Source organism: Sturnira hondurensis, unplaced genomic scaffold, assembly GCF_014824575.4.
Source record: "Sturnira hondurensis isolate 20B ecotype Veracruz unplaced genomic scaffold, ASM1482457v3 Scaffold0008196, whole genome shotgun sequence".
In the NCBI taxonomy this organism is placed as follows: domain Eukaryota; kingdom Metazoa; phylum Chordata; class Mammalia; order Chiroptera; family Phyllostomidae; genus Sturnira; species Sturnira hondurensis.
Genome location: NW_028080827.1, coordinates 3,944,318 through 3,965,825, shown reverse-complemented (window position 1 = coordinate 3,965,825; position 21,508 = coordinate 3,944,318). Strand labels below are relative to the sequence as shown.

The 21,508-nt window shown below is 42.1% G+C and overlaps 1 protein-coding gene across 4 annotated transcripts in view; it reads right to left on the bottom strand.

Moving 5' to 3' along the window:
* The window catches only part of SLC12A1 (solute carrier family 12 member 1), a 78,963-nt gene that overhangs the window by 3,387 nt on the left and 54,068 nt on the right, over positions 1 to 21,508 (bottom strand). For all 4 annotated transcript variants that reach the window (XM_037054575.1, XM_037054572.1, XM_037054574.1 and 1 more), the window contains 4 exons: positions 11,713 to 11,856; positions 9,075 to 9,206; positions 8,727 to 8,838; positions 6,170 to 6,256 (listed from right to left, as the gene is read on the bottom strand). In XM_037054575.1, the coding sequence (XP_036910470.1) occupies positions 6,170 to 6,256; positions 8,727 to 8,838; positions 9,075 to 9,206; positions 11,713 to 11,856 (475 nt within the window). The remainder of the gene's footprint in view (positions 1 to 6,169; positions 6,257 to 8,726; positions 8,839 to 9,074; positions 9,207 to 11,712; positions 11,857 to 21,508) is intronic.

Here is a 21,508-nt window from a genome sequence, read left to right as displayed (position 1 = left end):
TGAAAATCTTTTACGAGTTATCTTTGCAAGGGACGTACTGTGAGTGAAACCATGACTACAGTACTGCCTCCACATCCAAGGTTAGGCCTTAACATGCTTGAGGACTTGTCTACCTTGTAGGTATTGGAACCGCAATATAAACACACCAACACAGAGATAGTAGGTATTTGGTAAATACGTTTTCTACACAGTATAGTCAAAGACACAGCTGCAATGCAAACACTTTAGCCCAGAAATGAGTTTCCATCAGCCTAGTTTACCGAGTCCATGGCAGACATGCATGAATCAGTGCGGGAGATAAACTAGGTTCCTTGGGAGCTGGGGAGGGCTGCCTCCTCACCTCCAGTCCACAGGACAGTGCCCACTCATGGCAGGCAGGAGGTGTGGGCGGGTGGGAGAACAGCAAGGCTCCCACAAGTTCAGTGGCTACAGAGCAACTTGAATGTTTGCTGCTAATAAGGCACCTCTGTCCTTCCGCTGTTGTTGCCTGAGCTTTTCAAATGACTGTTGTTAAGGTGCATGTTAGAAAAAAAGGACAAAAATTGATAATGTCTAAAATTCTGAGGCGCTTTAGGGTAATTAAGAAGAAATCATTTAGTCGAGAACTGGGAGCAGCAGTGTGCCAACGCTGTGGGACTTTTAGAAAATTGCTGAAAAATCTCACGCTGTCCTTCACAGCAATCTCGTAAGATGTATCTCTTTAATGACAGCCCTAAACAGAGGTCGTGATTGATGAGAGTAGTCGTCTTTGGTATGCTGCTCTAATGATCGCGAATATAAATAATTTTCTTTGGTTTTATATAATGTAGCTTGTGTGTAATTTAGTAACTTTGGAATGAGTGATAATTACATCCAATGTGCTGCTAGGCTAAGAAAGTAAAATACGAAGCTGTGAGTTCAGTGATCTCATCAGCCGGCATGATTTAGGATCCGCAGATCAAAGTGCATGGACTACTAATGAATAGAAGGCCCCTACCCGTGTGCCTTTGTTAAGGGATTGGAAAGATACCTAATGCAGTAGATTTCTGACACGAGGACTCATTTAGAACCATGGACAATGACAGGGAAGGAATAAGACTGATACGCCTTATTATTCTTTCAAGCACACAGTACTTGTATGTGCAGTTTGTTCCCACAGTGCCGCGCTCTCAGAAGCCTTGGGCTGAAATCAGCGGGAAGGGTCTGGCCCAGGAGAGAAGAGCCTGGGTTCTCCCTCCAGCTCTCCCGTCCTCCCCCACAGCATGGGTGGCCCTGCTATACCAGGGGGGACAATGGCTGCTCAGAGCTGGCATGAGGGTTGGTGTGAGGGTCCATATGAGACTTTTGGTGACAGTGCTATGGAAAGTGTGCAGTGCCCTGTAAAGGCAAGGAATTTGTTCTACTGCACAGGCCCAGGTCGAGGTTAGCCACTGAGGGGCTCTCTGTTCAAGCTCTCCATATGCTTATTTTGATCACAATAAGAGTTTTCTTTGCATCTTAATGGGCTTATTAGAAAGAGCAGTTCAAAAATAGTTTCCTAAGAAATAGAAGGCGAAATGGAGGTAGCTGGCTGTCCCCCAGCATTTGTACTACCTTCCCCATTGCGGTTTGAGTGGGAGTGACTCCATCCGCAGCATCGGCCAATCCACACAATTCTATCCTTTCTGCCAGAGTGGCTGGCCAAGGTGGGCACATAACCCAGGTAAGCTTGATGAATAGGGACCTAGCATTCCACTTGACCATGGTGAGTGGTGCAGTGGCTTAGACTGGTACAGCCTAAATGGTGTCCATGACCTGAATTCAATGACTGGGGAAGAGACAAACTTTGTTTCTGAACATAAATTGGCAAATATGTAGTCCTGGTTGCTATGGACAGTCATCTTGTCTTTATCAGCAAAATCAACTTGAACTAATTCTCTTTCATTCTCTTTACCTTCATAATGAGAGGTAGAGTAAAGAGAATGAAAGAGAATTAGTCTTTGATTGCAAAATTAACTCTCTAGATCGAGCTTTGTCTGAAAACCAAAATACAAGGTGGGGACTCCCCCCAAAATGCAATTTATTTATAAAAACTGTATTTATTCTTACATGTGTAAATTTCAGTCACTTTCAAAGTACTTTCCATTTCATGCAATACCCCTACAAGGTGTTTTTCCCACTGCTCAAAACACTTTCTGAACTCATCAATTTTGATGCCTTTTAGTACTTCTGCTGTTTTGTGTTTCAACCCTTGCACATTGGCAAAACATTTCCCTTTGAGGCTTTTTAAAAAAAATGCAGGGAAACAAAAAGTCACTCGAGGCGAGATCAGGTGAATAGGGAGAGTGGGGCATGGGGTCATGTGGGCTTTTGGCCAAAAACTGCTGAACACTGAGTGTACTGTGGGCAGGTGTGCTAGTAAATCACCCATCATGTAATGGGCAAATGCACTGAAAGAGTCTTCAAAAACAATTCACTGAAGCTGAACACAGCCTCTCACAACAACACCATCTAGTACACTGGTACAGATGGGCTCCTAGAACACTCAACTAGCAGGGGGAAGCCAGCATTGCAAGAGGCCCACCTACCAGGAGATAATTCCATTTTTTTTTTCTGTTTCTTGGTACCCCCATGTACACTTGGACTTTTCAGTTATGTTTGACATAATTTCTATTTCTTAAGTCACTCTGAGATTTCTTTTACCTGCAATTGAAATATACTAAAGTGACACAGAAGGTTGTCATGAGCTGTGTTTGCCCATTGTTTTCTCTGAACTCTTACTACTCCTTGACTATGTTCATCTTTGACTTCTTCATCCTCACCCCATGCTGGTCATTTCCCATCTCCTAGTTAGGTGGTCCAAAGTTAGCTGAAGATTTTTATTTTAATTCTCATTAAATGTGATTTTTTATAAGTATTTTTTAAATGACTCAACAATAGGCCAAGCATTGTATGCTATTAAAAATAAATGAGATTTAATTCAATTAAAATATTAACTCCAGCTGCCTTGCCTTCTCTATCCTGTTCTTCATAATAACAAAGTTTAAAATGTTTTTAACTGCATGAAAATTTCCCCCCTAATTTACATAAGATTTCTTCTTTCCAATTAATGTACTGGTTATTTTTATGGCCATTCTAGCATCTTTAAACTAAATTATCTAGTTAATTGCTTCTAGTTTCTCCTGATTTCTATATAAAGACTGTTGTCCTTTTGGCCTATGACTTTTAATTCAGTTACCCAATAAAAAATGAAATTCAACCACAAGAGCTTTTCAGTTTTTCCTGGCTCAATTAGTTTCTCATTAACTTTGCTTTTGTACTCCCTCTCACCCTTGCTCTATATTATAGATAATGTTTCTATGATAAAATATCCCCATCATGACTTATTGATATTTTATGGTAGTTGAATGATTTATTAAACACAATTTAAGGACATTTAACCTTAGCCTCCAACACTGAAATCACTCACAACTATCCCAGACATTCACCATCAGCCCAAAGCTGCATCAGCCCAGAGGAAGAGTTCTCTCTTTCACTGATATACCTTGAGGTGCTGCCTTTTAAAAATGATCACAAAGGTGCCAGATGTGCTACCAGTGGCCATGTGTGAGATTTACTGAATCACCATTCTGTGTTCTAAAATGTACCTGCCAATGTTCAGTGCCCGCGTCAGATAAATGGATGACTGTTTTATAAAGGCGCATGGCATCAGTTGCAGCAGAGGCTGAAGAGAGTGGGGGCCCAGCACACCTCCTCCTGGCGGCCTCTCAGCTTTGTGCCCGGGGAATTACTGCAAAAGCTCCCTAACTCCAGTGAGAAATTTAATTTTAGTTCCTCCCCTGCATCTTCCTCAAGACCTTGAAATAGCAGGGGAAAAATCTCAGAGACTGTGAAAACTAATTCATGTGTTTTCCTGAGAAAGGGAAATAGATCTCTTCATTGCAGGATGAGGAAGGTATGTAAGAAACACCCAATTAAAATAGTATCTAAAATTAAATTTAGCTACTGGGAAACAAGCAAAAATTTCTGGGTCTCTGCTTCTTATTTCTGTTCATAGAGTTTGATCCCTGAAAAAAGGAAACCCTGACACAAAGGTCAGAGGTGGTAGGATGAAGACTGGCTCGACTGTGCCGGGCAATGAAAGAGGCGTGGCCAATGGCAGCAGTACGCTGACATTCTTGGTGATTGGACATCAATGATGGGTATGATGGGCTGACCATGGCATAGACTAGCATGGAAGAAAGGGAAGGAGCCCCGGCCACTGTGGCTCCGTTTGTTGGAGAATCAGCCTATAAACCAAAATGTAGGTATGATTCCTGGTCAGGGCACATGCCTAGGCTGTGGGTTCAGGGTGCATATGACAGGCAATAAATCAATGTTTCCCAGTCAGGGTGCATATGAGAGGCAATAAATCAATGTTTTTCTCCCTCTCTCTCCCCGCTTCCACTGTCTGTGAAATCAATAAGCATGTTCTTGGATAAGGATAAAAAGAAAGGGAAGGAAACAAGGACTTGGGTAGAAAAAACCATATTGACAGGTAAGGGGGCAAAGAGGTAGGAACAAATTGATCAACAATCATAGATAGTCCTCAGCTGCTGATAAGATAAAAAACAAACAACAACAAGAAGAATTCAGCTCCACGTAGGTGACTCATTTGTGCCCACGACTGAACCAAGGCTTATGGAAAAGTCCAAAGTCAGCAGGGCATGCCGTGACCACCCTCTAGATGACAGTGCACGGCCCTGTGCTTGACAAGCGTTGGCAGGCTCTGGCCTGCTGCTACGTGGCACATGCTAGGGAGTCATCGGGCCTGCTGTGTTATGAAAGAGAATGCATTTCCACCAGTCAGAGCCGTAAGAATAGCTCATTTGCAAATGCCAAGAGACAATGACTTAGACATTAAAATTCTTCAAATGAAATGTGGAAGGCTACCAGAGATTATTGCATGAAGGAATTTGTGTTATATGTGATATGAGGATATATGACATAGTAATAACCTAGGTCAACCCTGACAGTGACAGCCTATCATGGTTAAGGTGTTCGTAAAGCCATTTTAAGTGACCCGTAGCTTTGGAGGCATCATGAATACCTTCCAACAGCATGAAGTTCAAGGTCATTCAGTAAATTAAGAATGCACCCTGAATTCAGATGATTTTCAGTGGATTATTAAGCTCATATAGGATATATGAATCAAAATAGGGGGAGAGCAAGAAGCCCTGAGGAACATGGAGTGGCGACCCAAGGACAGCAGGAGGAGGGCGCAGGGACAGCTAACAGAAAAGAGGAGAGGCCCAGGACCGGGGAAGGAGGCCTAAGGCACGCCTTCGTGCCTCCCTCCACTGTAACCTTAGGAGCCCCATTCCACACCAAATGAAACACGTAAAATTACATTCAGACGCAATAGTAAACATGATTTCAGACTGTAACAATTGAAAACATTTGTAATCATTAACGTACTGCTCTAAGTAGTTCACTTACAATCAGCTGTTATTTCCAGGTAATCTTGTACCTCTGGGAACTCCTGTGAAGGTCTAACCTTCAAATTGTGTTTATTTATCTTGGACTTGACAGTTTAATAATTAAAGAGGGTTAAAATAAAGTCATATTTTGAAGACACTTCAAGAATTATTTCAATTCTGTTATTTTTAATTTTGGGGGCCCATACATTTCCTTGTCAGGCTTCAGGCAGTATTCAAGACCTCCTTTGGGGGCCCTCATAGACTCTAAGTATTGAAGCCTAAGTGCCTAAAAGCTAGAATGGCCATGGAGGGCTGGTACTGACTCTGCGCCAAGAGGACACAAGCTGTTTCCATGTCTTCTCCACCAGAGCTCTCCATCCAGGATATCCCACCAGTAACTTTAAATGACAGCAACTTGTCCTGACTGTTCAGGTCACAGTCCTCTCAGCTTATACTTCCTGCTATTCTTGCCACCATAGACACCAAGAACATGAAGGGCAATTTTAAAATGCTAACCAAACTGTATTTCAACGATTCTCCCTCTCAAGCTTGTCTCCACCATAAGACTTTTCCTTTCTTTAGAATGTACTTGATAGTACTGTGTCGGGATCATTTGTAGTCCCTTTTTATTATATCCTATCAGGAAGTCACTGCAGTAAATACATAGCATTTTTACTCTATTAATAATAGACACAAAAGAGATGAGAGACCATCACAGATTTAAAAAATGGACTTCGTTAAATATTTCATACCTTTCTTTGTTTGGTTTAATATTGATGTCACCAACGATATGGATGTCTGCAAATTTTATTCTAAACTTGCTCAGAAGGGAGGCCATTCTGAAAATACAAGGAAAGAAAAAAATAAAACCTTTGTCATTTCATATTTAGCAATGTTTCACAGAGTTTTGTGTTTAAGATATCCAAAGTAATCATGTCTTATTTCTACTTAGCTTTCAGACCGTCTTTCATTAGTGTTTGATTTTCATTATTGTACTTGATAGATATATTAAGTGTGGATCAAGCTATTCCGCTGAAGGCAAAAAAAAAAGAAAATCCTGCAGGTACAGACATTGGAAATAGCAAACCCAGCTCTGCCTTATACTTCAGGGAAAATAGTAGAGCTATTGAAATGTCTTTATCATTTGAAAAAGGAACAAGTTTTAATACTTATTGACTACTATTTTGCTGTCACTAGAGTTTTAGAGTTTACTGTCCAAATACTGACAAATTAATAATTATATTGTGGACTCTGAGAAAGAAGATACCTTCTGAAAAGGGCTCCTGGTGACTAAGTGGACTCAAATTTAAAATCAAAGCCAAGCAGCTATTTCTGAATAGGGGCCTTGCATGCAAACTGCCGCTGAGGGAGAGGCCTGCTCTGCACTGCCTGCCTCCTGCATTGAACTGCCTGTTTGCACTGTGTTCCGGCCATCTGAGCCTGCTCTTGAAAAGAAAGTCTTGGAATTCGATTTCAGCCAGTAGGACTGAGGCTTTCTCAGTCCAGTCGGAGCTGCACAGTTATAGCTACATCAGCATCTTCTTTGACCAGAGTGACTCCAATTTGACCAATGGTGACAGTGCTTTTTGGACCAATCAAACTGTGACTATTTGGAGTCCTTATTTGCATGAAGACAGAGCAGTCAGGGACCAGGGGTTGGGACTTCTCTCCATAAAAGCACTCTCCTCTCTGGTTTGGAGAGTGCACTGTCCCTTTCCACCAAAGAGAGAGGCTGCCTTTTTCCAGCTGGAGCTGAAGAAGTCTTGCTGGAGCAAGGGAGGGCAGAGCAGGGTGAGTGACTGGCACAGAACGGGCCAGCACAGGTGGAGCAGGCTGGAGCGGAGCAGAGCCACCTGGCCCTGGGCCTCCTCACAGCGATGCTGCCCCACAGCCGCGCTGCTTCGTAACTGGGCCGCCACTGCCGCAGGCTCCACAGCTGTGCTGTTCTCACAGTTGGGCGCTGTCACAATTGAGCTGTCTGGACTGGTGAAAGTTTCCTTCTTCAGGACCCCCCAGATTGGTGCTCAGTTGATGCCAATGACCGTTGGTTGACAACATGTTACTATATATTGGAGGTCCGTGTCCCGCCCCCACCCCCGCAAGTGGACATTTTGATACAATTTCAAAGTTACAAAAAAATTGCAGGGATAGTGCAAAGAAATCAATTTTATGTTCTAACCCATTTGACTGATCATTCTCTTTTTCTCTCTTTATCTGTCTACATCTGTCTACATCTCTCTCCTCCTTTCTTTTCTTTGCTTGCTTTCTTGTCGTCTGCCCACCTACCTACCGAAGATGATCTCTCATATAGAGTACAAGTTTTGAAGTCAGGAAATTTAACATTGATACATGCTATCATCTAGTCCACTAACCATTTCCAGCCTTTGTCACTTGTCCCAATAAGACCCTGGAGGCTTCAAGAAAATGTAATCGTTATAGATGCCATGTTTGTTTTCATTTTAACATGGCCCTCTTTGAGAGAAATCAAATATACCTCGTAAGAAGGGGAAGGAAATATTTAAAAACATCATTGAATAAGAGCTCATTGCCACTTTGTGATTTCTGGAAGTAGACACGAGAAAGGGCTCAGGACTCAGACGTGCCACGAAGGCCTGGAAGCTGCCGAAGGTCCTTCAGAGTTCCTGCGAACTCGGGTTGCACCGAATTCCTGCTCCGTGCGCTTGTAGTTCTTACAACCACACGTCGGCTCTTTGTGAGCTAATCAATAAAGATACAGACTTACACTGTGAGACCTTCTTTGTTTTTATTTTTTAATTAGAAAGGTTCTCAACGGTCATGCATTTAAACCCTTTCACACTATAAAACGGGTGCAGTGACTGCAGAGTCCGGCAGCTGGGTGGCGGCGGGGCCAGGACTAGGACCAGGGGCAGCCTCTTGGGTCTCCCGTTAAGTGAGCCCTGCTGCAGTGCCTGCTGGGAACGACCGCGTGTGGGCCTCCCAGAAGGAGCCGTAGGACACACATGCCGGCAGGCTCTTCCTTTCTGGGATTCACTTCCTAGTCAGAACACAATAAACTTTATACAAGATAATGCTACTTTCATTCAAGACAAGATGAGGCTTCTGCGCCAGACTCCTTTTTGGAAGCATTTTGTGGAAGAGGATAAAAGGACAGCGCTTACAAAACTTACACAGATAATTTATTGACCAGAACACCAAGTAACTATGAGGTGTATCATGGTGGATTTTCTTTAAATCCATTGTCCTTCAAAGTCACTCCAAGTTCTTATAATTAGAGCATTAGAACAACAAACATCCAAAATGTGCTAATGTAAGTGATAAGTTGCTTACGCAATTTTTTCTTCTTCAATTCGGTTAACCTTCCCTCCGACATAGATTCTTAATTTACAGTCTTTCCATTTTTTCCTGAGAGTCAAGATATAGGGGATAAGGAGTGTTAACCCTGAAAGAAAGTAAATTATGACAAGAAAAAGTGAGTATATCTTACCGAGAGGAAATGAATGTCTTTACATCTTTTTCCATTCCCATATTCCCAGCTCCTAAATAATGTAAGGTCTTTGGAGAGCACAGAAATGTTACTCTTTAACTGCTATCTTTTTCATGTACCTTCCCATGCTGTTTGTTAAATTTGTCCACACAGAAATTCTGCTCCCTAGAGTATATTCCAGAAAATTTTACCTCCATCATCAAACAGCCACCAAACATCAATTGTGCCTTTTCCTTGTTTCTTTTTAAATTGGGTGCTGGCTTCTACCAGTTTCTGGTTGAACTCCCCCACATGCATCGACTGGATTGTGTTAATGCTGCTGTCTGCAATGAAAGAGAAAGTAGTATATCCATTCGTCTATGGAGGAAAGAAACAAAATAACTTTCCAATAGATCCATTTAGGAAAATAGAGGAAGGATCATGAAATAAGAGTTTTTTTTTACTTACAGGTAAATAGTGAACTGTATTTGCTGAAAAGGGGAGCTAAAGGTTGATTGAACATGTGATGATTTATATCTTCTTCAGTGGTTTAAAAAATTTTTTTAAAATCTTTACCTCAGAATGTGTTTTAGAGAGAGCGAAGAGGGGGAGAGAGAGAGATATACATGTCAGAGAGAAACATCGACTGGTTGTCTCCAATAAGCACCCTGACCAGGCATGGAACCCAACGTTGGCATGTGCCCTGACCTGGAATCGAACCTACAACCTTTTGATGTATAGGACAATGTTCTAAGTGAGTGAGCCATCTGGCCAGGCTGGAAATTTTAGATATTGGTTTTATGGACTATTTTCAGATATATCTTTTTCCATTCCCACATTCACAGCTCCTAAATAGTGTAAAGCCTTTGGGGAACACAGAAATGTTATTCTTTAACTGCTATTAGTTACTGGTCTCAGAGTGAAATCATTACTTAGACATGTAACAATCTAAATTAGCTAGAAGAAAATCCCAAGTTTTACAAATTTCAGATATAACTCAATTTAATCATATTTTCAGATTTACTTGAAAGTAGAACACATGGTGATCAGTTTTCTGGAAAGAAGTAATTGAATCAGTAGTATTCTTTCATTAGACAGTTCATGGTGTAAATTCCATGAATGCAAATCATGCAGGAGGCCGGGGATGATGTGCATGACTGAGTGCGACTCTTCAAACCTAACTGTTTAAGGAGTCTTGTCAAGCTAAAATAAAGCCATCCGAGCTATTTCAATTTCTGTGAATGAGATGAAAAACCCAAGAAATATGGGAAGACAATTGTTTTTGCTTGAGCTATAATTCAGGGTGCACATAAAATACTTGGAAAAAATTTTAATGCCATTTCCAATCCAACATGGACACAGTGAAAGTGTTCCAGGGAACTAGGCCAGGTTTGAACTAGACCCTTGTTTCTTCTGTTTGCCAGTAGGGGTTTCTTTGCTACACTGTGTATATTATTTCTTATTTTCATGTCTTTCAAGGTTGTGACCTTATTGCTTCTTTCAAAGAGGCGGCGTCACTGTCGTGCTTGGAGGAGAGCTGACAGCTGCGCAGAACTTCCTCTCTGATCTAAGGGGTTCTAAAGATGCTTTGTTCTGTCTTTTGCTGTTTTCCTGTTTGGGGCTTCCCTGTTCTGAAGCAATTATCTTATATTGTTTTTATCTTCTCAGGACTGCTGAGGGAGAAAGTAAATGCATTTACAAAATGGACCAAACCCTACCCCCACTTACACGCACATCAAAGCCTGCAGAGGACTCTGAGCATGAGTACCTGGAGGCAGAGTTGGTCTTGATCTAGATCTCAAAAGAGCTGCTAAGCAGCAGAAACCCAGAGCAGTGCAGGGGCCTGCATCGAGCTGTGTCTGAAATTTAAGGTGTTGGGTATAACACACAACCTTACTTTGCTTTTCCAAACAATGAGACATGTTGACTTTCAGAGAAGTGCATTTTTGCCAAAAGTATTGTGATGCAGGAATAGGCTTCCGGTATAAATAAGTCCCCTTTGTTAGTGAGGATATGAATGCTGCCCTCCTCGCCATCAGCTAAAGAATGGTAAGAATAGTATTGGGCTATGACTTCTAAATTTCCATTGCTTTTCCAGACTGTGCTATTGAATAGAGCAGATTTGATGGATAGTTACGTCTTCTCATGAATTAACCAAACAGTTGGAAAGAAAAAAAGGTAACAGTTAGCATCCAGATGGTCAAACTCTAATGTCTACAGCCTTAAAGTCCTGATAATACCACTACCATTTAAACATTGTTTTCCTAGACAATGGCATTTTAAGGGTGACAACACAGAGTCGGCTTTCTTAATTGCCCATGCAATATTGCAAGTACCTAAGGGAAGCTCTGGCATTTGAAGGGGTATATAAAATATACATATTTTATATGTATATGTAAATTTCACCCTTGGGTTACAGGAGGAAAACAAGGAAACCAAACCAAACCTTTGCCGGGGTAGGAGACAGCTTCTTCAAAAGGTTGGATTCTCTCAGCCTAGCCTAGAAGGCTGCTAAGTCTCAGTTTGGATCTTGCTATTTGACTTCAAGACCCTCCTTCAGAAACCATCTTTCGAGAGCTGCACACCAGTGAATGACTCCAGTAACTAGGATTTTGAGTTGCATGACAGAAATAAATGGTAACATTCTAACTTTCTACCAGCAGAGGTCGCTGTGGACCTCATTAAACTCAAAACTGCAGTGTTTCTGGAAAGAGCAGTTTTCAAAAAAACAAAAAACAAAAACAAAACTCCCCAAATGTTTGAATCAACTGTTTGTGAAACTTATAGCAGGATTTTTCATTTCCAGTCCTCTGTCATATTTAGATATAAGTGTACTACTCAGCCACTTACCTTTTTTAGAAGGTGTCTTAGTAATGTTCAACTTGCCGGCTTTTTTGAACAAGCCTTGGATGCCTCCACTTCCTTCCTCACTGTCGTTGTCTTTGATAGTCGCTTCCAAAGCCAGCCTCTCCTGTTCTAATTTCTCTAACTCATCTGAAGAAAGAAGACAAAGTCACTTACTAAATTCGGAGAAACAAAGATTTTAGGAACACTCATAAACTATTTTAATGTTAAAATGGTATATCTGTGATAAAATCATGATCACAATATGATTTTTCTGAATGATTATTAAAAATTAATGTAATACTGGTAGATTATATCAAGAAAGTAATAATGACCTAAAATAGCTCTATGTGTTAATTATGATATATGAAAGTTACTACATTTTTATTTGTAAGGGCTAGTTAATGTCATGTTTATTCACCTCATGCAAAAACCAAACAGCCAGATCCACTGTCTGTAAGATCTTATATACTGGAAGCCACTGATTTTCTGACCTGAGCCACTGAGTCAGGTATTTTGCAGGCGGAAGTGACCGCATTACAGAAGTGTGCTAGGGGTAGATCGGGCACGACAACCCCTCCTGAAGTGAAACGTAGGACTAGAGAACAGGAATTCAGGAAAGGTAACCAAATCTTACGGTACACTTTATGGGCTCTGAATACAAATGGCGGCGATAAATGTCCACCCCCAGTTCTTCCGGATAAACAAAATACTTTCTGGAGTGAGTGACCAAAGTGAAAGCAACCAAATCTAAGATGTCTGTGTGCTTGTCTGGGTTCAGATCGCTAAAACGGGTCTCATGACACTCGAGTCTGGAATAGCAGGCTGTGCAGAATTTCCTGTCCATGGTTCAGACCCACTATCCAAACTTTGTGTTGTGTCTGGCTGCCTTTTATCTTTTGGGGCTTTTGATTGTGATGAAAAACTCCTAGCTGCTGTGTAATGTGTTACAGCGTTCTCTGACCTCACCTGCACTGGAGCAGGGTAAATATAGACTTTGAGAGCAGTCGTGGGACAGTGCCGAAGAGTGGTGGGCATTCCTGCTTCCTGTGAGCATGGCGGCCCTCTGGTCAGATTCCCCTGTTCTTCCCTGCTAAGAACTGAGCCTTAGAAAATGAGCCATGTTCTGAGACAGAGAGTAGAAAACCTAGATTCAATGTTACAAAACACTGGTAAGGCTTCTGCAAATGTCAACCCTCGGAGCCTGTCGCCTCATCTATCTGGGAAGTGAAGCTATACAAACTCTAGATTTATCAATTATGCACTAACTAAATCTGTCAGGACAGTCACATCCCTAGACAGTGCTGTTATTCAGCTACACAGAATTGTCTGGCCCCTTTCCAGGTCTTAGCAATTAATCTTTTGCCAGTGGCATGAGATGTAAGGTCAAATCAGCCATGTGATTTCCCCAAAGCTTCAAAGGTTCTCAAGATCAGCAGCTATAGAAAATCTGAGAAATTAGACTGATGGTATTAAAGCTCAGAAAGGAGTTTCTTACCCCTGACTTTTGAAAGGTGAATACCAGCTGCATTGCACTGGGGGTCGTGACCGATTATAGCTCCGCTGCTGGCTTTCTGTGACATTAAAAAAGTCATTGCCTTTTTCTGTGCCTCTGATTTCCTATCTGTGAAATGGAAAACTGCAAGCCTTTTCCCTTTTCCTAGCATTGCAAAAAGAATAAACTACAGTTCTTGTGTAGTGCTTTGGAGCTCCTTAAAGAGCAAAGCAACCAGTGCATTCTGTAGGCAGTGTATTTATGCAGCTCCTGGAAATGGGCTTAGTCGTGCAAAGTAAACTGAATATTTTGGAGAGCCTGGGAGCTCTTTTAACAGTTACTGTTTATTATACACTCTCCAGGTGCCAGGAACTGTGTGCATGTTACTCCTTAGCAAACAACTCTGAGATAGTTACTGTGATAATACTCATTTTGTGGATGAAGAAACTGAGGCTCGGAAAGGTTGAGTAACCTGTCTGATGTCTGATATCACCCAGCAAGTAAAAGGATTCAAGTACAAAGAGGTCTACTTGATTCCAAATCCTACATGCTTCCAACGTGGAAGACCTTTTGCTTTTGGCTTATTGCCGTTATGTCAGAGTTGTCTTATTAACCCCTAGCTCTTCATCGTCAGAGGAATCAAGACCCTCTCAAGCATGTGGGATATATCAAGTTAATTCCCCCAAACTGCAGCCCCTCAAACATACCATGGTAAAGGGAGGGACCCTAAAGATTCAGGTACATACATCAAGCTACCCAGAGTAGCAACATCGGCATCATCCTGGCCCTGGGTGACAGCCCCCCAGCTATTATTATCCACATTTTGGGGTGCTTCAGGGGGAAGCTGTAGAGCAACTGCTCTTTGCAGACATCTGGAAAGTGCATATTTGGAAGCTTCTTTGGGGGCAACCGTAAGGGCAAGTGGAGAGGAGTTTCCCTGACTTTCCTTTTTTGGCTGGCTCCAGCACGCCCTGTGATTGGCCAGCTAGTTGCCATGTTCTTTGTCCTCTAGTTTGGACAAAGGAGAACAGAAGATAAATCCTCCCTTGTAACAGAGTCAGCTGGCTGAGTACCCTGGGAGCAGCTCCAACAGTCTGTTTGAAGGTGGGTGCACAGCCCATGCTGGACAGCGTGAGCTGCAAACTCCCAGGCCTGAGAGACAAAGCCAGACTTTGAATGAGCCAGTTTCGACAGTTCCCTCAGAGATGACAGAGACAGAGGCTATTCTGAAGGCTAAAATCTGCTTGCTGGGCCATCTGGAGTTTTCAGATCCATACAGTGGTGTGATCTTTGGCAGGGTGATTTCGCAAGTTCTCCTTAGAGTTCATTCTTAATTATTCACTTTGTAGGTGATCTAAGGCCTCCTTCCGTGTACTCCCTCCTCTCTCATTTCAGCACCAGACAGAAAGGATGTTTTGATGCTCTGATGGGATGCCTTGCTCTGACAGGGATGAGTGATCTATCTGGTATACTGCTTGCCTTTGTTTGCATAGGAAATCAAGAGCAGACTCTGTCAAACTTTTCTTTCAATAGGAGGGGGCAAGCTGACCATGAGGCACAGGCAGGTGAGCCAGGTAGAATGACTGGAGAGACATAAACTGATTTCCACGGGGCTGACAATAAAAACAACTTACCTCATCACTGCTACCATCACTATCATACTACTGTTGTGACATTCAGGGTTTGCAAAGCCTTTCCACGTGGTATCTAATTTGATCCCCAGGCCAACCCTGGGATGCAGGCAGAGCTGGTAATTGTCTCCCCATTTTAACATAAAGGAAACTTGGGTTCAGCCAGTTCTAGTGATTTGCCCAGGGCTGCGCAGCCGGCGACCCAAACCCTCTGCTTCCAACACTAGTGCTCACTGCTCTTACCATTGTTTTTCAGTGACACGCTCTGACGGCCAGCATCTGCCAGTGGGAGGAACACCCAGTCTGCATTTTTTAAAGAACCCCTCCCACCCAAATTTCCCAATCAGAGAAATTCACATAACGCTCCACACTTCCACCATACCCTGCTTCAACCTTCATCACCGAGGGGCACAGAGCGGTTGGAAGATACGTGTCTATTCCTCCCCCACTAGGACGGAAATTGCTGAAGGTGAGCATAAGTTCTATTTTATCACCACCATTTACTGCGAGATTGTTTTGTGCCAAGCACAGTCATACCTCATCAGCTTCAGATCTCGTCAAACCCTGTACTCGTTGCGTTTTTGATGAGAAACAAATGTTTCAGCACTCGGCACTTGCTCGGGACTCGTCGCACTTGCTGGAACTTGTATGAGTTTCAGCGCCGCCCCTGAGAGAAAATGCTTCCTCTCTGGACGAGTCCCGAGGTACCACTGCGCACGGGGCAGCCTTCGCGTCTCTTAGTGCGAAATACTAAATCTATACGCAGGCACTGTGATTATTCCAGTGCGAACATGTGCGGTGAAACACTGAGGCTAAATAATTTGACCAAGGTTGCACAGCCAAAAAGTGTCCAGCTGGGGTTTGAGCCCAGGCCTGTCAGAGTCCTATGTTTAGACTTCGCGTTCTCCCTCTCTCAGTTTCTTCGTTTCCCCCACCCCTCTCTGCAGGTACCACCATAACGAGTACTCAAGAACAGTTTGTTGAGATAAAAGAACAGGTCAGTGCTGTTAGTATAGCTCAAAACACTCGAGAGTAGTTTCTCTATAAAGGGAGAAGAATAAGTGGATGTCAGGGATGAGGTGTGTAATGTGTTGGGGGGGGCAGGCACAAGAGACAGTGTTTGAAAAAAGTGGAGTTCATGCTGTGCATGGAGGGATAGAGAGAGGTGCTGACGGGCTGGCGGTATGAACCGAGCCGGAAGGGGACCGACGGTAGGACGGGTGGGATTAATCAGAAGAATAATGGGCAAGGAAAGGGGTCCTTTCCCTGGAAAGGGCCACCACCTATGCATCAGGTGGGAATTTTAATCTTCCACGTCAGGTAATTCCATACTCCATCATAATTTGCAGAGCCACAATACTAGAGAGAGAGAGAGAGAGTAAAATCCTGCCATTCTCTCAGTGAAAGATTAAGAGATTCCCTGGTGTTGGATTAAAAATCTTAGAGTTTAGCTTCTCTCTGTTGAGTGGGTTTATAACCAATTGTTCATACATAGCCCCAAACAGTTCTTACAGTAAAAACAGTGAACCCTGAGCTGTGTCTTCATAAAAATGCCAAACAATTGAATAGTAGTTATTCTATTTTCATGTGCTTTATAAGTTGATTGTATGGTAACCAGCTGGAGTGCCCATGTTTCGAAATCCAATTTAGTGCTGAGATTGCCTCAAATGTTCTCTCCTCAGTCTTTTTTTAAAAAGGTATCTTTTAGAAATAGGCAGGAGGCTGCACATCGCAATTCACTCTGAATCTTAGGGAGAGAGAGCAGGCAATGATCTCACTCCAGGGAGAACACCAGGGAGCACAGGAAACCCCCTGAGGAACTGCATCCCCTCCCACTGTGCAGCGTCCTTCTTCTTCATTAATTATTAAATCGTGCTTCTTCCTTTGGTCAATCAACTCAAAGCTGTAAATGCTCACATGAATCAACTTGCCATAGCCCAGGCAAAGTCCAGCTGGGCCAAAGGCAGGAAGCAATCCTGCAGTGGCCACCGCCCAGTGAAATACTTATTTACTGCACTGCCATCTGTCTCTATTTTGCTAAGCTGCTTCCTCAGACACAGCAGAATCCCCGTGCTCTGAGATGCTCATAAATCGTGCGGTTCTTACATAGAATACTTGATCACAATTATTGCAAATCACATGTCATCACTTGATTTCTTACCAGAATAATTTGGACTGTCTACTAAAGTTGGCAAACTTGCTAAACACCCCTGGGAAGTGAACAGCATGAAATACTGAGGTTTTTCTGTTGTAGGGTGATAAATTAATTATTAAGAGACACTATCAGCCACCAGTATTGAATGAGTTGCTGCAGAGTACAAGTTAGAATGTTATGAGTATCGATCTTATTTATACAAAAAGTTACTCTCTTCACATAAGCCTGTGGCACAGAATGGAAATAATTGTCATTAGCTACCAAATTACCTATAAAGTTGATTTCTATTCACTGCTTTATTAACTACAGTATATGGGCACTCAGAATTGCTAATATTTCCTTTAAATTATAATCTGTGATGACACCTTGGTGCCTGTGTTGGAAAAGCTATGATGATAATCATTAGCATAGTGTAATGCGATACTTAAGATTTATCAGGCTCTTATTAAGCCTTATATTACAGCATAATATAATGAAACACAAGCTTATTTCTTCCAATTCAAAATCTAATATGAGGGTTGTGCCATAAATTAAATGAACTTCAAAACAATGCATGGAAATTCAGTGTAAAGTTAATTTCTATCATTATGCTGTTGTTTTTTCTGCATGTTCTTCATGTGTTTGTGTAATATTGTTGGTTTTTTTAGCCTAGATAATTGGTACTTATAATTATTTTACTAGCATCCAACTATACTTTCCCTTTCTTGACTACGAAGCAGTAATATTTCAAACATCAAAGTTGATATAAATCAAATACAGCCCTTGGGAAATTAAAAGGGGAGCGGTTCACTGCCAGGGCCTCTTCAGAAACACCACATGCAGAATGAGCTTCTGTATTGCTTTATGAGCTAAATTGATGATGCATTCTGGTGGATGGAGTTGTGAGGGGTGGGAGCAATATTTTTCAGCTCTATCATGTCTTTCAGCATGAAGAGATCAAGATAACATACAAAGCAAAGATGGAATCTAAATACAATTGTATGTTGTATTCTTGTTCTTTAGATGGAAAAACATTACAGCACAAAAGGCAGAGCAAATTAAAGTAAAATGTAGAAACTTAGCAACAGAGTAGGTCTCTTAATATTAGGTTCTTATAATTGTCCTCAATGTCATGTCTGTCTTATCACAGACAGGCAGCCCTGTGCTGGGGTTTTGAAGAAAAGGGTGGCGCTAGCCTTGTCCCATTCCCATATCTCAGGTTTTACCACCGTCTCTCATTATGTAGGTCACTGTCTTCTCTAGCTCTCCTTTTCAAAAAGGAGAATAGTGCCTCAAACAGACATGTGTTTGAATCTCAGCTCTGCCAACTACTGGCCTTGTGAATCTTGTGGAAGCCTCAGTTTCATTAGTTAGAAAATGGCGTTAATGATTGTACTTCCCTCAGAGGGTAGTGGAACGATAGACGTTGTCATATAGGTGAACATGAGACATAATACATGGCACATGGTAAGTACTCAAAGTGTTCGCTACTGTTGCTACTAGTGTATTAAGTTCAATTAGGAAGGAATATATAAATTAATCATGATTACCGAGAGGGCGTTAATATACTTGGTCTCTAAATGTAAAAGGTGCATAAAAACAAAACGGGGACATGACAGTGGGAGACTGAAGATACCAAAGATAACCTTCATGCTACAATACTGCATAGGATGGACTCTATTTTCAATTTTTTATAGCTCTTTGTACATAATCATAGAGTGTGCATATCAGACTGTTGTTCTCTATCCTATACAAACTCTTGTCTCTAGTTTGTTCTTCCTTCTCCTCTTCCCTTACAACACACTAGAATGGTTGCATCAGAGAACTCACCTAATCCACTCATGTTTCCTCCTGTTATGACGGACACAATCATGAAATGGCCAAATAGAATCTGGACCCATCGGGCACCAGCACCCTCAAATTCCCGGTAGGCTTTTCCTCTCTGTTTGACCTACCCAGCAAAATCCTGATCCTCCTACACCCTGGAGGCCAAGTGCTGCTAGAGAATAACTGGACAATGAGAGAAATTGCTCCGGCTTCAAAAAAAGTGAGACTAATGTGCACAATCCTCCTCAATTCATCACTCCACTTTTACAAATCTACATATTTCATGAACCATTTTTCTTCTGTGTCAGGTCAACCCCTCCATTCATACCTTTCTCCTAACCCCTCCTGTTCCTCCAGGATCTTACTCCAAGGTCATTCTCCACCCCCTCATCCCCCCCCCCCTTTTTAACTTTCATCTTACAACCTCTCCCCCTCTGTTGGGACCATTTTCTCAGTCTAAAAACATGGCTCTGTCTGGCATTCTAAGGGCTATAGGTCTCCCTCTGGTAAATCTCCTCAACATCTTAACTTCTCAGGATGGCTGTCCACACCCATAGTCTCTGCTTCATCATCTCCTACTCTGTCCTCCACCCACTGTAATCTGGCTCCTGTGACCACAGGTTGACAGGAATTACTCTCACTAAGATTATCTGTGTTGTGTCTGTTACATTTTATTCACCAGTCTTTCCAGCATATTGACGTGTTAATGATGCTTCTCATTTTGAGCACTCTGATGCCGTGGCACCGCGGATGTCTGGTTCATTGCTTCTCTGATCGCTCGCTGCTTTCCTTCTGTGGGGCCTCTTTTCTGTGCTTTAGGGCTCTTGACTACACACACTGTTTTGGCTCTATTTTCCAATGTCATAGTTTGTCACATTTCCAATGTCAACTTTCACCTTCACTGGGATGTCTCCTGTATTAGTTTGGTAGGGCTGCCCTAACACGTGCCACCAACTTGGTTGCTTAAACAACATACATTTATTTCCTGCGGTTCTAGAGACCATAGGTCCAAGATCAAGGTGGTGGCAGGTTTGGTTTCATTCTGATGTCTCTCTTTTTGACTTGTAGGTGACTGTCATCTTCCTTTCCTCTGTGTTTGTCAGTGTCCTAATCTCTTTTTATAAGGACATCAGTCCTATTGGATTATGGCCCACTCTAATAATCTTATTTTACCTCACTTCTTTAAAGATCCTATCTCCAAATATAGTCAGATATGAAGTTAGGACTTCAACATATGAATTCTTGGGCAGTACAGTATGGCCCATAATATCTCCTAAATCTACATCTTCAGCTCATGACTCTTCTTTAAGACCAGGACTGTCTCACTGCCTATTGGACATTCCCGATAGAATTTCCCACAGGAGATAATTTGAAACTGAACCAGGCATTCCTTCACTAAACCTACTCCTCTTGTGTTTCCCATTCCTTTGGTAGAACCACAAGGAGTCTTTTTTCACTTCTCCCTCTCTCCTGTCCTATCCATCCATCCAACCAGCTCTGAAATACTTCTCTTTGTACCTCCAAAGTACTCCTGTCCTCTCTGCATCCATAACTCTAGTTTAGGCTGTCACCTTCTCTAGCTGTGATTAAATGAAAATCTTCTTTGATTTGTCTCTCTGTTTCCATCCATGGTCCTCATTGAGTCCATGCCAATGTAATTGAAAAAGTGTAAGATTTAAAACCCAAATTTGACCACATTACTCTTTCACTTACACCTCAATAGTTCCTCATTGCTTATAAAGTATGAGCCACATTTTTTAATATGGCAAATGAGCTCTTTTAAAATCAGGACCTTATATCAGCAGCCTCATATTTCCTATTGCCTGCCTCAACTTTTCACTTAACTAGTTAACTCCTGCTCATCTACTAGATCTCAAAAGCAAGGTAATTTCTTTCAGGAAGCCTTCTTGGAGTTAGATGCCTCTTCTCCCTTTCCCACAATACCCTGTTAATATACCCATCATCACACTAATCATATACTCATTTCCGTTACTAGGCTGTGAGTCTACTGGGGACAGAGGCGGGCTCTTACCAGTTTTCGTACCCGGCACTGATACCTATGTCATGGCTGCTACCCAAGAGGCACTCCCCAATCCTTTGTTTTAGTGCCCTGACATCAGAGGATTCCATTGTGGAGGTAAGTAAAAGATAAGCTGTGGATTATTATCCTGTTCTAGTATTGCAGTGACTTTTTAGATGTGTTCTTTATTTTGTACACTAGGGGGTATGTTTAAGATTAAAGGAGTACAATTGGCCCTTGAACTGTGCGGGTCAACTGAACTGTGAGGTTCAGTTGAACTGCGGTCACTTGAACTGTGCAGGTCAATTAAAAAAAGTCCTGTGTACGTGGACCTGCTATCCTATAGAGGGAAAAGGCAGAGTCACTAATTGAATTAGTGTGCTTGCCTCTGACTTGGATTAGTGATTCCTAGCATGATGTGTTCAGGCTCATTTCCATGTTAGTTATAAACTAGATCATAGACTCTTAAAAACAAAATACATGGTTTTCCAAGGAAAGAATTAATCTTCATTTTCTGAAACATCTTCTAGTTTACTTTACCAAAGGTGTTTATTGTCAGTGATGTTGGCTTTGTGGTTGGGTGATGAGAAGAGTAATTGGTGACAGCTACGGGTTATTCTATGTTTCTGGTTAGCCGGACAAAGACCACTTGTGTTAGTGATGGGAGAGCACTGGGAAGTGTACCAACCTCAAGC